Genomic DNA, 14,481 nt, shown 5'->3' with positions numbered 1-14,481 from the left:
GCAACAAGTAGTAAGTACTTGCAAATATGCTAATTAGCTCAAATTGTCCATGACGAGATTCGAACACTCAACCTTTGGGTTGTTAGACATTTGCGTAATACATCCATTCAACCACCCTCCTTTCATTTTTGCTTTAAGTAACATTCTGTCTTCTGTAACCCTACCAAACATAACAGATTTTATTGATAATTGTCTTCCTCCTGTTGAATCATTGTGGGTGACCCCTCGGAGCTCTCGGCCTCTCATGTTCTCCCACCCTCTCCAGACCGGTTATACAGTGGGGCAAAAAAGTATTTAGTCAGCCACCAATTGTGCAAGTTCTCCCACTTAAAAAGATGAGAGAGGCCTGTAATTTTCATCATAGGTACACTTCAACTATGACAGACAAAATGAGAAACAAAATCCAGAAAATCACATTGTAGGATTTTTTATGAATTTATTTGCAAATTATGGTGGAAAATAAGTATTTGGTCAATAACAAAAGTTTATCTCAATACTTTGTTATATACCCTTTGTTGGCAATGACAGAGGTCAAACGTTTTCTGTAAGTCTTCACAAGCTTTTCACACACTGTTGCTGGTATTTTAGCCCATTCCTCCATGCAGATCTCCTCTAGAGCAGTGATGTTTTGGGGCTGTTGCTGGGCAACACGGACTTTCAACTCCCTCCAAAGATTTTCTATGGGGTTGAGATCTGGAGACTGGCTAGGCCACTCCAGGACCTTGAAATGCTTCTTACGAAGCCACTCCTTCGTTGCCCGGGCGGTGTGTTTGGGATCATTGTCATGCTGAAAGACCCAGCCACGTTTCATCTTCAATGCCCTTGCTGATGGAAGGAGGTTTTCACTCAAAATCTCACGATACATGGCCCAATTCATTCTTTCCTTTACACGGATCAGTCGTCCTAGTCCCTTGGCAGAAAAACAGCCCCAAAGCATGATGTTCCACCCCCATGCTTCACAGTAGGTATGGTGTTCTTTGGATGCAACTCAGCATTCTTTGTCCTCCAAAAACACGACGAGTACCAAAAAGTTCTATTTTGGTTTCATTTGACCATATGACATTCTCCCAATCTTCTTCTGGATCATCCAAATGCTCTCTAGCAAACTTCAGACGGGCCTGGACATGTACTGGCTTAAGCAGGGGGACACGTCTGGCACTGCAGGATTTGAGTCCCTGGCGGCGTAGTGTGTTACTGATGGTAGGCTTTGTTACTTTGGTCCCAGCTCTCTGCAGGTCATTCACTAGGTCCCCCCGTGTGGTTCTGGGATTTTTGCTCACCGTTCTCGTGATCATTTTGACCCCACGGGGTGAGATCTTGCGTGGAGCCCCAGATCGAGGGAGATTATCAGTGGTCTTGTATGTCTTCCTTTTCCTAATAATTGCTCCCACAGTTGATTTCTTCAAACCAAGCTGCTTACCTATTGCCGATTCAGTCTTCCCAGCCTGCTGCAGGTCTACAATTTTGTTTCTGGTGTCCTTTGACAGCTCTTTGGTCTTGGCCATAGTGGAGTTTGGAGTGTGACTGTTTGAGGTTGTGGACAGGTGTCTTTTATACTGATAACAAGTTCAAACAGGTGCCATTAATACAGGTAACGAGTGGAGGACAGAGGAGCCTCTTAAAGAAGAAGTTACAGGTCTGTGAGAGCCAGAAATCGTTTGTAGGTGACCAAATACTTATTTTCCACCATAATTTGCAAATAAATTCATAAAAAATCCTACAATGTGATTTTCTGGATTTACTTTTCTCATTTTGTCTGTCATAGTTGAAGTGTACCTATGATGAAAATTACAGGCCTCTCTCATCTTTTTAAGTGGGAGAACTTGCACAATTGGTGGCTGACTAAATACTTTTTTGCCCCACTGTATGTACAACACAGAAACAAGGCAGAAAGTTGCAATAGGCCCGTGCAACCCAAGGTTTGATACCAACATACACATAAACCCTCTTAAACCTACCAAACGTAACATACTGTATCATACTAATTTGAGTGTCTCGGATTTACCGTTTACTATGTTACGTCTAGTCTATGAGAGCACCAACACACTTTTCAAGCATTATCCATTCATTGGACACAAGACCCCACCTGCTCTTTATTGTAGTTTGAGCAGCAATAGCTGCACCGTTGAAACAGTGGGGAATATGCCTCTAAAATGCATTCAAAACACTGAATGCAAGCAGAACTTTGGATCATCAGAGAGTGAATGATCCATACGCGGTAGTGGGAGGCTTATTGAAATGTCTGTCATTTACAAAGTTCGATATTGATGTCGTTATATATGGTCACTCGATACAAGTTCATTACTTTGTACTGAAACATTGGAGATAAACGAATGAACAAACGAACATCATAGTAGAAGTGCCGTAGAGGATGACCCACACTGCAATGTCTGAAAGCAGAATTCCTCTTTGTCCCATCGTAATCATCATCATCACACTACCCAATATGCACATTTAGATACATACTGCCATATCTTCTGCAGTTTTATCATGTTTGTGCCAATTATTCACCGTTTTTTTTTTATTAAGGCAGCAAACTTCAATGCAAGGGGGAAAACAACATAAAAATGTAGTCAGTTTTATGATGTTCAGTCTGTACAGTAAAATAAGTGGTTGATGTTATCAATATCATTTCCATATAATGTTTTCATTGGAGGACGTGCTGTGTTCCTATTTTGTCTACTAAAACGTTATAGATTAGTGACAGTGCACAAAAGTCCAGGTCTGCAAATGAGGACGGTAAAGCAGAGGTGCACTAAACTTGTCTATTTATTACTGATGAAGGATTAGGTCACACTTCAGAAGAATGCTTGACCATAATAATGTAGCAGCTACATTATAGCTGGATTAACAAATGGTCCACTAACAATGAAAAAATGACTGTTGTAAGTGGCTTGTGTAAGTAAATGTATTTGATTTCCCAATTGACTCACGTAACAAGCCTACCGTGTCACCTAACTCCTTTGTCCCTCTTACTACCTTCAACTCTATTGTTGAGTAAGTAAAGGTTCATTACAATTCACTTTTTATTGACATATTCATGAATCCTGCTGCACCGTCAGTGAACTATTTGGTAATGTGTCACTACGGAGTTGTTGTCGGACAAAGTGACCAGCAGTTTCACCTTAATGTTTTAGTTAGATAAGATTGCCATTAGACCTTCAGGGCTAATCATCCTAAATTATGTAGGTAATGTTTAAACATTTTCTGATGATTTTTGCTCCCATCACGACATTTATTTGTAAGCAGTTAGAAACTTTACAAACAACCCTCATTATCTATAACTTCCTAAATGTTGCGTCCTGAAGACTATCAATAAATGAGTATAGATTAAGGAAGACTCCTGTCAATCAAATAGGCTACCAAAAGGCCAGAAATTGTTCCCGTCCCATTTCTGATAGCAGACATCATGCTAAAGACACGTCAGAAAAACTAAACTAACTACGGCCACAGCAACTGGCTTGAATAGCAAGCTAGTTTTGTATGGTGGCTGTGAACAAAATCTATGATTATATTGATTAATCTATATTATCCATTATTTAATGTTTCCCTTTGTCTCCACTCCGTCTCACTGTTATTAACTTGATAATAATCTAGGATTTCACAGAATCTTTTATCAAGTGTGATCCTGATCATCCATTGGCCTAAACTTACCAGACATTGATTAGGGATTGACATAGCCTTTGTGATATATGACATTCATGGGCATGTTGATATGTCACTTGTTTTATAATGAACACCACATTTTTGTAATGACAAAAATTAAATATTCTTGCCTTACAATCATCTCAGTGGGCTAAACTGGTTGTACTGAGGTCAAGTTCACATTTTGTAATTTTGTGATATCATAGTCATATTTTATGATGTCATTAGCTAATGATTGTAAAATTATGTTTTTATCGTTTTTTTTTAGCTACCATAAAGATGCCTTTACCTCGTTGTATTCCGGTTATGCAGTCTTTCCCAGGCATCTTGACGTTGTTAAGAAAAAGGTATCTTTAACTGGTTGTAATCAGGTTATATGACATAACTTTAATCACATTTCAACCAACATTTAGCCCACTGGGAAGAGACTGCATAACTTTAAAAAAAAGAGTTTCAAAGTAAAAGTGAATAGAATTGTACAATGGATGTGTAAATCATTAATTGACCACTATCATGCAAGATTGACAAACTTACTGTGTTTTACGGGCATCATAAATATTGAAATTCCTTCAATAATGCACATTGCAATTCTGCATGTGGGGGGTAATTAACTTAACCCCTAATGTAGCTTTGATACATGGACTTGTTTCAGGACAATTTACAGGAAAGTAGTCCTTTCAAACCATTGCCTTTAATTGTCAATCATGCTAAAAAGCAGATCTTCAGCAATACGGATTGAATAGAGCGTTTCATATAGAAATCTTAGCACCCGTACAAGAAAAACTAATTCCCAAAACACGATACTTACAGTATTGTGATACAAACAATATCGTGAATAAAGAGGCAGGACTGCAATAACTCTTCACTATTCTCTTGCAAGGTAGCCATCACTAGTCCACATGCTCGAATATTTTGTGCAATTTTGCAATTTGCAAGACAATTTAGAAGCTGGTCAATTTCATAAAACACTTCATTAAGGAGAAATACCGCAGACATAAGTTGTATAAATGCCTTGATGGCTCTGGCAATGGTAGTGATAAACATGTTTAGGGAAACCAGGCGTTTGTCTGTCCTATACCCCTGGGATATATAGTTACAATTCGCACCTGCTGCAACCATTTTATGGTCTATCTATGCACACTCTGGCAAACATGTTGTGAAAAGGCAAACACATCTGAAACGAACAGAAAAGTCAAGTCCTTTCAAAACCAATTACAACACTCAGAGAGCCACTGATCAGCGAGGCCAACTCCTCACACACCACCAACAAGATCACAGGGTGTGTGTGTGTGTGTGTTCAAAAGAGAATAAATTCTTATGACCTGAGATTATATGTTGGATAAAGATTTATTTTTTATTTTTTTATTTATTTAGTCATAAATACCACAGAAAAGGCACATTAGTGCTCCAGGATGGAAACTTAATAATTCAACTAACAATGTAAAACAACCGTTTCCCTTACTAAATTGTCATTATTCATTTGAATGATTTTGTTTCAGTCACTTAAATATAAAAAAAGATTTGAGTATACATTATTGTACTTATGAATAAATTATACTGTATGGATAGAACTACAATAGCCTATTTTGCTTTGCACTACACAAATCAGAACCTCTGACATTTTGCCTTTCCACCTTCTTATCTCTTCATTATTTTTAGTACTGTGCATCAACATCAACATACAAATAAGATAATTCTCCTGATAAATTATTTATAATTCTTGATAGAAAACATTTCATTGGACATGGATTGGAAATAACACGTAAAAGTATAGATTTTCCCAAATGTGACTACATTTCTCTAATACCAACATTGAGGAATCTGGAAATCTGTCCCAAAAACAAAATCAAAGTCGTTATAATCCAAATCAAGATAATTCCTGATTGGCTCTCTTGCAATGGGAGACAAAATTAATCAAGGTCAGGATAGTTTCTTTATTTTGTGGTTGTCATTTTGTTTGTTTTTTGCAGTGAAGTTTTGAAGCTGTGGGAACAGTCTCTGGAAGCCATGCCTGTGTGGTTAACAGTCCCAGTAGTAGTTGGATTTTCTGGGGGTTGGGTGAGGGAGGGTGGACATGTGTGTGTGGATGGGTGAGGAGAAGGTGGGGCACAACGTGACCCAACTTCTGCCTTCTCCACTCCCCCCCCCCCTATTACCCCCAATGGTCCCTACCATAACCTTAATAATCCACCTCCTCCATCTCAGGCCTTGATGTCTGTCTGTCTGTCTGTATGTCAGGTCAGACGCTGGTGATGGACGCCAGGCAGGTTGAAGACTTCTGCAGTTTCTCAGGCTGTGCGGTATGGGGAGGTTCTGGGATGGTGCGAAAGCTGAAAGGTGGACCGATGCTGGTGGTGCCCATGTGGCCCGGACTCAATGCTGGATTCTGTCGTCTATTGCTCTCCATGATGCTCGACGTGTTGGAAGCCAGGCTTTCACGTGTCCTGTCACGACAGTGAGAGGGAGACACATCCGTGGAGTAAAGAGAAGAAGAGGACAGAAAGAGAATTAGAGGATGGGGACAACAGAGACTTGCAATAAGTGGGAAGTAAACTAGACACTGCCACCAACAGCTTTTCATTTTCTAACCAAAGATTTGATTGTGTAGCTCTATGACTTAGTTGAAAGTTACTTTGGGAGGATTTGGGCATGCAATTTAAACCATGCTAACTTGGGGACATTGTGTTTTGGTTTGAATAATATTAGCGGTTGGTGGCAAAGGCTAGTTTAAATAAACCAAAGCATGGATTGCAGTCTCTCCTTGTCCAAAGACTTCTTTCAAGGTAATGTGTACATTTGAAATTTGACTTTCTCAAACCCTATGTGTCAAACAAGGCCCACTGGCCGGATCCAGCCCGTGACACATTTCTATCTGGCCTGGGCAATGATTTGGGTTGTCAATTCATTTTGGCACAGCCAACGTGCTGTGCACCAAAGGCAGTGCATTGCCACACACTTCTCCTCCCTGACCCACACACACCTCCTTCCAGACCCACAGACACACATACACCTATGAGCCAGCCAGTGCGCTGTATCATATCATCACTAAATATTTGCAGAATTCCCAATTGTTCTCCTTAATGGCACTGATTGAATCTTCTACCGGCCCGAAGGTTTAAGCGTGTTGTTATTGCTGTACTACAGAAAGTGTCATATTGGTTGACAAAAAGTTACACACGTCAGTATAAATTAGGACACACGTGAGTATGATGAGTTAACAGTTTATGAAATTACAACCTGATACGAACCCAAATTGTGCTGCTTAAGTGTGTCCCGTTTATAGAATGCAGCGGAGGGAAAGTGCACAGACACATGCCACATTTTAGGCTACTAAAATGTTTCAGTCTGGCTTTGGTTTTGAAAGCTTGACAATGAATAACCAAAAAACGAAACCTGCAACAAAACACCATACAACGGGTAAACGTAGGCCTATTACGGCAACATCTGAGCAGTAGCTGAGGCTCGCTACTCAACTACAAGAAATGTCCAGGGCACCATACAGCAGTGGTGTAAAGTACTTAAGTAAAAATACTATAAAGTACTACTTATGTAGGTTTTTGGGGGTATCTGTTCTTTACTATTTATATTTTTGGCTACTTTTACTTCACTACATTCCTAAAGAAAATAATGTACTTTTCCCTAACACCCAAAAGGACTCGTTACATTTTGACAGGAAAATGGTCCAATTCACACACTTGTCAAGAGAACATCCCTGGTCATCCCTACTGCCTCTGATCTGGCGGACTCACTAAACACAAATGCTTCGTTTGTAAATTATGTCTGAGTGTTGGAGTGTGCACCTGGCTATCCGTCAATAAAAAATAAAAATTAAACTGTGCCGTCTGGTTTGCTTAATATAAGGAAGTTGAAATGATTTCTACTTTAACATTTTATCAATTCCATGTACTTTTGATACTTAAGTATATTTGAAACCAAATACTTTTAGACATTTATTCAAGTAGTATTTTACTGGGTGACTTTCACTTCTACTTGAGTCATTTTCTATGAAGGTATCTTTACTTTTACTCAAGTATGACAATTGAGTACTTTTTTCACCACTACATTGACAGACACATTGAAGTTTTACATTTAAATTTGGCATCAATCAACAGGACTCAAAACACCATTTAGATTAACGCTCACATCTGCTTTATGTAAATGATTAAAGCTGAAATCCTTAATGGTGAAACTGCCATGTCCATTTGGGATATTGCAACAACACAGTTTTCCCTCAGACGTCATTGCATGTGAGATAGTCCCGTGTGGCTCAGTTGGTAGAGCATGGCGCTTGCAACGCCAGGGTTGTGGGTTCATTCCCCACAGGGGGACCAGGATGAATATGTATGAACTTTCCAATTTGTAAGTCGCTCTGGATAAGAGCGTCTGCTAAATGACTTAAATGTAAATGTAAAAAGATAGAACAGCGAATATGTACTACAATTGTTTTTACCATGATGCTCACCTCCATTTGGACGCTCCTCTCCTCCATTTAGTCAACAAATCAAAAAAACTATAAGAAATGTACCTTGGGTGACCAGCGGCACTGTAACATTGCCATCTGCAACTACCACTAAATGTCACTACATACCAGTAGAAGCAAAGGAAAACATACTTTTTTACAATTCTGCTCAACACTGCTGGTTAGCATTAACCTCTAAAGTATTCACACCCCTTGACTTTGTCCACATTTTGTTGTGTTACAAAGTGGGATTCAAATGGATTTAATTATCATTTTTTGTAAAGGATCTATACCAAAATACTCTAATGTCAAAGTGGAAGAAAAATTCTAACATTTGTAAAAGATTAATGAAATATAAAACACTAACATACATGTTAGAATCACCTTTGGCAGCGATTACAGTTGTGAGTCTTTCAAGGTGTCTCTAAGAGCTTTGAATACCTGGATTGTGCAATATTTACCCATTATTATTTTCAAATTGTCAAATTGATCATTGCAATTCAACAATTTTCAGGTCTTGCCATAGATTCTCAAGCAGATCTAAATCAAAACTGTAACTCAGCCACTCAGGAACATTCACTGGCTTCTTGGTAAGCTACAGTGTAAATTTGGCCTGTGTTTTAGGTTATTGTCCTGCTGAAAGGTGAATTAATCTCCCAGTGTCTGGTGGAAAGCAGACTGAGCCAGGTTTTCCTCTAGGATTTTGCCTGTGCTTAGCGCCAACCCGTTTCTTTTTTTATCCTGAAAAACTCCCCTGTCCTTCACAATTACAAGCATACCCATAAAATGATGCAGCCACCACTATGCTTGAAAATATGGAGAGTGGTACTCAGTAACGTGTTGTAATGGATTTCCCCCAAGCATAACACTTTGTATTCAGGACAAAAATGTAATTGCTTTGCAACATTTTTTGCAATATTACTTTAGTGCCTAATTGCAAACAGCGGATGCATATATTGGAAATGTTTTTGTTTTGTGCAGGCTTTCTTCTTTTCACTGTCAATTACGTTAGTATTGTAGAGTAACTACAATATTGTTGTTCCATCGTCAGTTTCTCCTATCACAGCCATTAAACTCTGTAACTGTTTTAAAGTCACCATTGGCCTCATGATGAAATCCCTGAGCGGTTTCCTTCCTCTCCAGCAACTGAGTTAGGAAGGTCACCTGTACCTTTGTAGTGACTGCATGTATTGATACACCATCCAAAGTGTAATTACTAACTTCACCATGCTCAAAGGGATATTCAAATTCTTATTTTTTTACCCATCTATCAGGTACCCTTCTTTGCAAGGCATTGGAAGACCTCCCTGGTCTTTCTTGTTGAATCTGTGTTTCAGGGACCTTACAGATAATTGTAGATGAGGTAGTCATTCAAAAATCATGTTAACCACTATTAATTATTGCACGTAAGAGTCCATACAACTTATTTTGTGACTTGTTAAGCACATTTTTACTCCTGCATTTATTTAGACTTGCCAGAGCAAAGGGGTTGAATACTTATTGACTCAAGACATTTTAGCTTTTATTTTTAACCAATTTGTAAAGATTTCAAAAAAACTATTCTACTTGGACATTATGGTGTATTGCTGTGACAAATTTGGGGGGGATGTATCTGTGTGCTAGCAGATACCCATAGACTTCCAGTCATTGCACTAACGCTAGTTAGCATTGGCTCATGAAACGACCTCTAACTTAATTCATTTAGATATTACCTGTTAGATACTGCTGCACTGTCGGATCTAGAAGCGTAAGCATTTTGCTACACTCACAATAACATCTGCTAACCATGTGTACGTGACCAATCAAATGTTATTTGAATTTGATTTGATACTGGACATACAAACATAAAAATGGTATCCACGAGTTCATCTGACTCCAGGGAAGTAGATCATTGGCTAAATCTAGAAGTATCACTTTAATACCATTCTAAAGACAGCTGCTCCAAGCAGGTGTGTGTGGTAACATGGTGCATGGATAGGATGGCCAAGCCACTGGCATGCTATTACTGTGTATATTGCTTGGAATGGGAAAGTCTGCTCTACCACTGCTAATACCCTTGGAAAGAGGACACATCACAAACATCAAAATAAAACCTTATCCCTTTGGGAGGCAGCATTACGTTTGCTAGAGAATAGCGGTACATTACCTGACTAACTGTAAGTAAGTGAAATGTTTTGCCTCAAAGATAGTTAGCTAGCTAGCTTAAGTTCTTTACGGTTAGTTAGCAACTGCTCCTACACTCTTTCGCTAGATACCGTAACAATGCTGTGTCGGCTTCCAGTTGAGCAATGTAGAAATAAGTTGTACGAGGTCTCTTCTCCAACAACTTCTGTAAATAATCCTCAATTTCGCCTAAATTCATACTTCTTATTCATTCCTTTACACTTGTGTGTATAAGGTAGTTGTTGTGAAATTGTTAGATTACTTGTTAGATATTACTGCACGGTCGGAAGTAGAAGCACAAGCATTTTGCTACTAGCATTAACATCTGCTAACCATGTGTATGTGACCAATAAAATTGGATTTAATTTGATTTGATTTCATGACCTCAAAAGTCATTTTAATTACCCAGTAATAGAGTGTACCTAAGTTAGCATGCGCAAACCAGTCACATACTTTGGAAAATCAATGGAAAAAACGTCACACTCCACCAAATCAACTTCAGCTACCATCCCACCTTCATTGAAGGCTTCAATAGCCACTTCGGGCGATACGGCTAACCCGATAACACTGGAGATCCTTGTCAGAGAGCTGGTGCAATCACATGAAAGTTTGGCAGCAGAACTCACCGAATTGCTGAATAACTCCCTGGCGGCTGTACTGGCTCCAATTCAGGCAACCGTGGAAACCATCCGGGGTTCTGTGGCATCTCACACTACCACACTGGCCAAAGTTGAGGCCGGGCCACAGCGACAAACTCACTATGCTGGAAACCAGGCTTGACGGTCTGTCCACCGCCAACAAGTATATGCAGTTACAAGTGGAAGATTTGATTTCATGTTCAAAACGCCAGAATATCCGCGTGATTGGACTGCCAGAGGATTCTGAGACAGGATCTCCAACCCAGTTCATGGCGGAGCTGATCAAGGAAGTTTTGGGCGATGAGGCTTTTCCCAATGTCCCTGAAATCGATAGAGCCCACTGCAGCTTTGCACCGAAACCTCACCCAGGCGGCCGGCCGCATCCCATCATAGTGCGGTTCCATCGATACAAAGAAAAGGAGCTTGTCCTTCGGTGGGCAAGGGAACATGGCGACATCACTTTCCAAGGCCACAAGATCACGTTCTATCAGGATTTCAGTTCTAACCTGGTGAAGAAACTGGCCGCATTCAACGACATCAAGTCCACTCTGTACAAGAAGGGAATCCACTTCGGGGTAATTTATCCCGCCCGTCTTCGTGTCACCTTTAACGGCAAGGTCCATTTTTTCGAAACTCCTGAAGAAGCTGAGTCCTTCTACCGACAGCACATACATTGAATGACTGAATTGGGATGATTTCTCACCTGCCTGTATTATGTGAGTAACGTTAGTTCTAGTGACCGTGTGGACACTAGGCTACATACATTACCGGTCAAAACTTTTAGAACACCTACTCATTCAAGGGTTTTTCTTTATTTGCACTATTATCGACATTGTAGAATAATAGTGAAGACATCAAAACAATGAAATAACACATATGGAATCATGCAGTAACAAAAAAAGTGTTAAACAAATCTAAATATATTTTATATTTGAGATTCTTCAAATAGCCACCCTTTGCCTTGACAGCTTTGCACACTCATGGCATTCTCTCAACCAGCTTCACTTGGAATGCTTTTCCTTCACTCTGCGGTCCAAATCATCTTAAACCATCTCAATTGGGTTGAGGTCAGGGGATTGTGGAGGCCAGGTCATCTGATGCAGCACTCATCACTCATCACTCTTGGTCAAATAGCCCTTACACTGCCTAGAGTTGTGTTGGGTCATTGTCCTGTTGAAAAACAAATGATAGTCCCACTAAGCCCAAACCACATGGAATGGCGTATCACTGCAGAATGCTGTAGTAGCCATGCTGGTTGTGTGCCTTGCATTCTAAATAAATCCCTGACAGTGTCATCAGCAAAGCACTCCCACACCATAACACCTCCTCCTCCATGCTTTACGGTGGGAAATACACATGCGGCGATCATCCCTTCACCCACACAGCGTCTCACAAAGACACGGCGGTTGGAACCAAAAATCTCCAATATGGACTCCAGACCAAAGGACAAAGTTCCACCGGTCTAATGTCCATTGCTCGAGTTTCTTGGCCCAAGCAAGTCTCTTTTCTTATTGCTGTCCTTTAGTAGTGGTTTCTTTGCAGCAATTCGACCATGAAGGCCTGATTCACACAGTCTCCTCTGAACAGTTGATGTTGAGATGTGTCTGTTACTTGAACTCTGAAGCATTTATTTGGGCTGCAATTTCTGACACTGGTAACTCTAATGAACTTATCCTGCAGCAGAGGTAACTCTGGGTCTTCCATTCCTATGGCGGTCCTCAAGAGAGTCAGTTATAGCGCTTGATGGTTTTTGCGACTGCACTTGAAGAAACGTACATTTAAAAAAAAATACGTATTAACTGACCTTCATGTCTTAAAGTAATGATGGACTGTCGTTTCTCTTTGTTTATTTGAGTTGTTCTTGCCATAGTGGACTTGGTCTTTTACCATTTGCCATGCAAATTAACTGAATCCAAAAAAAACATTTCCACTGCATTTCAGCCCTGCCACAAAAGGACCAGCTGACATCATGTTAAAAGGACCAGCTGATTCTCTCATTAACACAGGTGTGAGTGTTGATGAGGACAAGACTGGAGATCACTCTGTCATGCTGATTGAGTTCGAATAACCAACTGGAAGCTTCAAAAGGAGGGTAGTGCTTGGAATCATTGTTCTTCCTCTGTCAAACATTGGTTACCTACAAGGAAACACGTGCCGTCATCATTGCTTTGCACAAAAAGGGCTTCACAGGCAAGGATATTGCTGCCAGTGAGATTACAACTAAATCAACCATTTATCGGATCATCAAGAACTTCAAGGAGAGCAGTTCAATTGTTGTGAAGCAGGCTTCAGGGCGCCCAAGAAAGTCCAGCAAGCGTCAGGACCGTCTCCTAAAGTTGATTCAGCTGCGGGATCGGGGCACCACCAGTACAGAGCTTGCTCAGGAATGGCAGCAGGCAGGTGTAAGTGCATCTGCACGCACAGTGAGGTGAAGACTTTTGGAGGATGGCCTGGTGTCAAGAAGGGCAGCAAAGAAGCCACTTCTCTCCAGGAAAAACATCAGGGACAGACTGATATTCTGCAAAAGGTACAGGGATTGGACTGCTGAGGACTAGGGTAAAGTCATTTTCTCTGATGAATCCCCTTTCCGATTGTTTGGGGCATCCGGAAAAAAGCTTGTCCGGAGGAGACAAGGTGAGAGCTACCATCAGTCCTGTGTCATGCCAACAGTAAAGCATCCTGAGACCATTCATGTGTGGGGTTGCTTCTCAGCCAAGGGAGTGGGCTCACTCACAATTTTGCCTAAGAACCCAGCCATGAATAAAGAATGGTACCAACACATCCTCCGAGAGCAACTTCTCCCAACCATCCAGGAACAGTTTGGTGACAAACAATGCCTTTTCCAGCATAATGGAGCACCTTGCCATAAGGCAAAAGTGATAACTAAGTGGCTTGGGGAACAAAACATTGACATTTTGGGTCCATGGCCAGGAAACTCACCAGACCTTAATCTCATTGAGAACTTGTGGTCAATCCTCAAGAGGTTGGTGGACAAACAAACCCCACAAATTCTGACAAACTCCAAGTATTGATTATGCAAGAATGGGCTGCCGTCAGTCAGGATGTGGCCCAGAAGTTAATTGATAGCATGCCAGGGCGGATTGCAGAGGTCTTGAAAAAGAAGGGTCAACACTGCAAATATTGACTCTTTGCATCAACTTCATGTAATTGTCAATAAAAGCCTTTGACACTTATGAAATGCTTGTAATTGTACTTCAGTATTCCATAGTAACATCTGACAAAAATATCTAAAGACACTGAAGCAGCAAACTTTGTGGAAATTAGTATTTGTGTCATTCTCAAATCTTTTGGCCACGACTGTACATCTAAGGCCATCTATCGATCTGTTTCTCGTGGAAACAATTCTATGCTAAAGCTTGCTGGCTATAGTAGGTATGTTTGAAGCAGCACATAACTCATTTGTGTTGTTGACAATTACATACTATGCTGTCTCACTGCTCTTTAAACTTCCATTTGATCTTGTTCAGTTTCTTAATCAAAGACAATCACTGTTAAAAGCGCAGCATTTTGATTTCTTCCATTTAATAAGGCTTTGAACTTGCTGCACCGCTAATG

General features: G+C 40.4%; 1 protein-coding gene across 2 annotated transcripts in view; it reads right to left on the bottom strand.

Annotated features, from left to right (window-relative positions):
* Nucleotides 1–4,973: 4,973 nt before the first annotated feature.
* The window catches only part of LOC139566654 (storkhead-box protein 2-like), a 72,550-nt gene continuing 63,042 nt past the window's right edge, over nucleotides 4,974–14,481 (bottom strand). For both annotated transcript variants that reach the window (XM_071387909.1, XM_071387911.1), the window contains exon 4: nucleotides 4,974–6,089. In XM_071387909.1, the coding sequence (XP_071244010.1) occupies nucleotides 5,885–6,089 (205 nt within the window). In that variant the 3' untranslated portion in view covers nucleotides 4,974–5,884. The remainder of the gene's footprint in view (nucleotides 6,090–14,481) is intronic.

Source organism: Salvelinus alpinus, chromosome 39 (assembly GCF_045679555.1).
Source record: "Salvelinus alpinus chromosome 39, SLU_Salpinus.1, whole genome shotgun sequence".
Taxonomy (NCBI): domain Eukaryota; kingdom Metazoa; phylum Chordata; class Actinopteri; order Salmoniformes; family Salmonidae; genus Salvelinus; species Salvelinus alpinus.
Note: the sequence above shows the minus strand (reverse complement) of the source record. Positions and strands in the feature narration are given on the sequence as shown.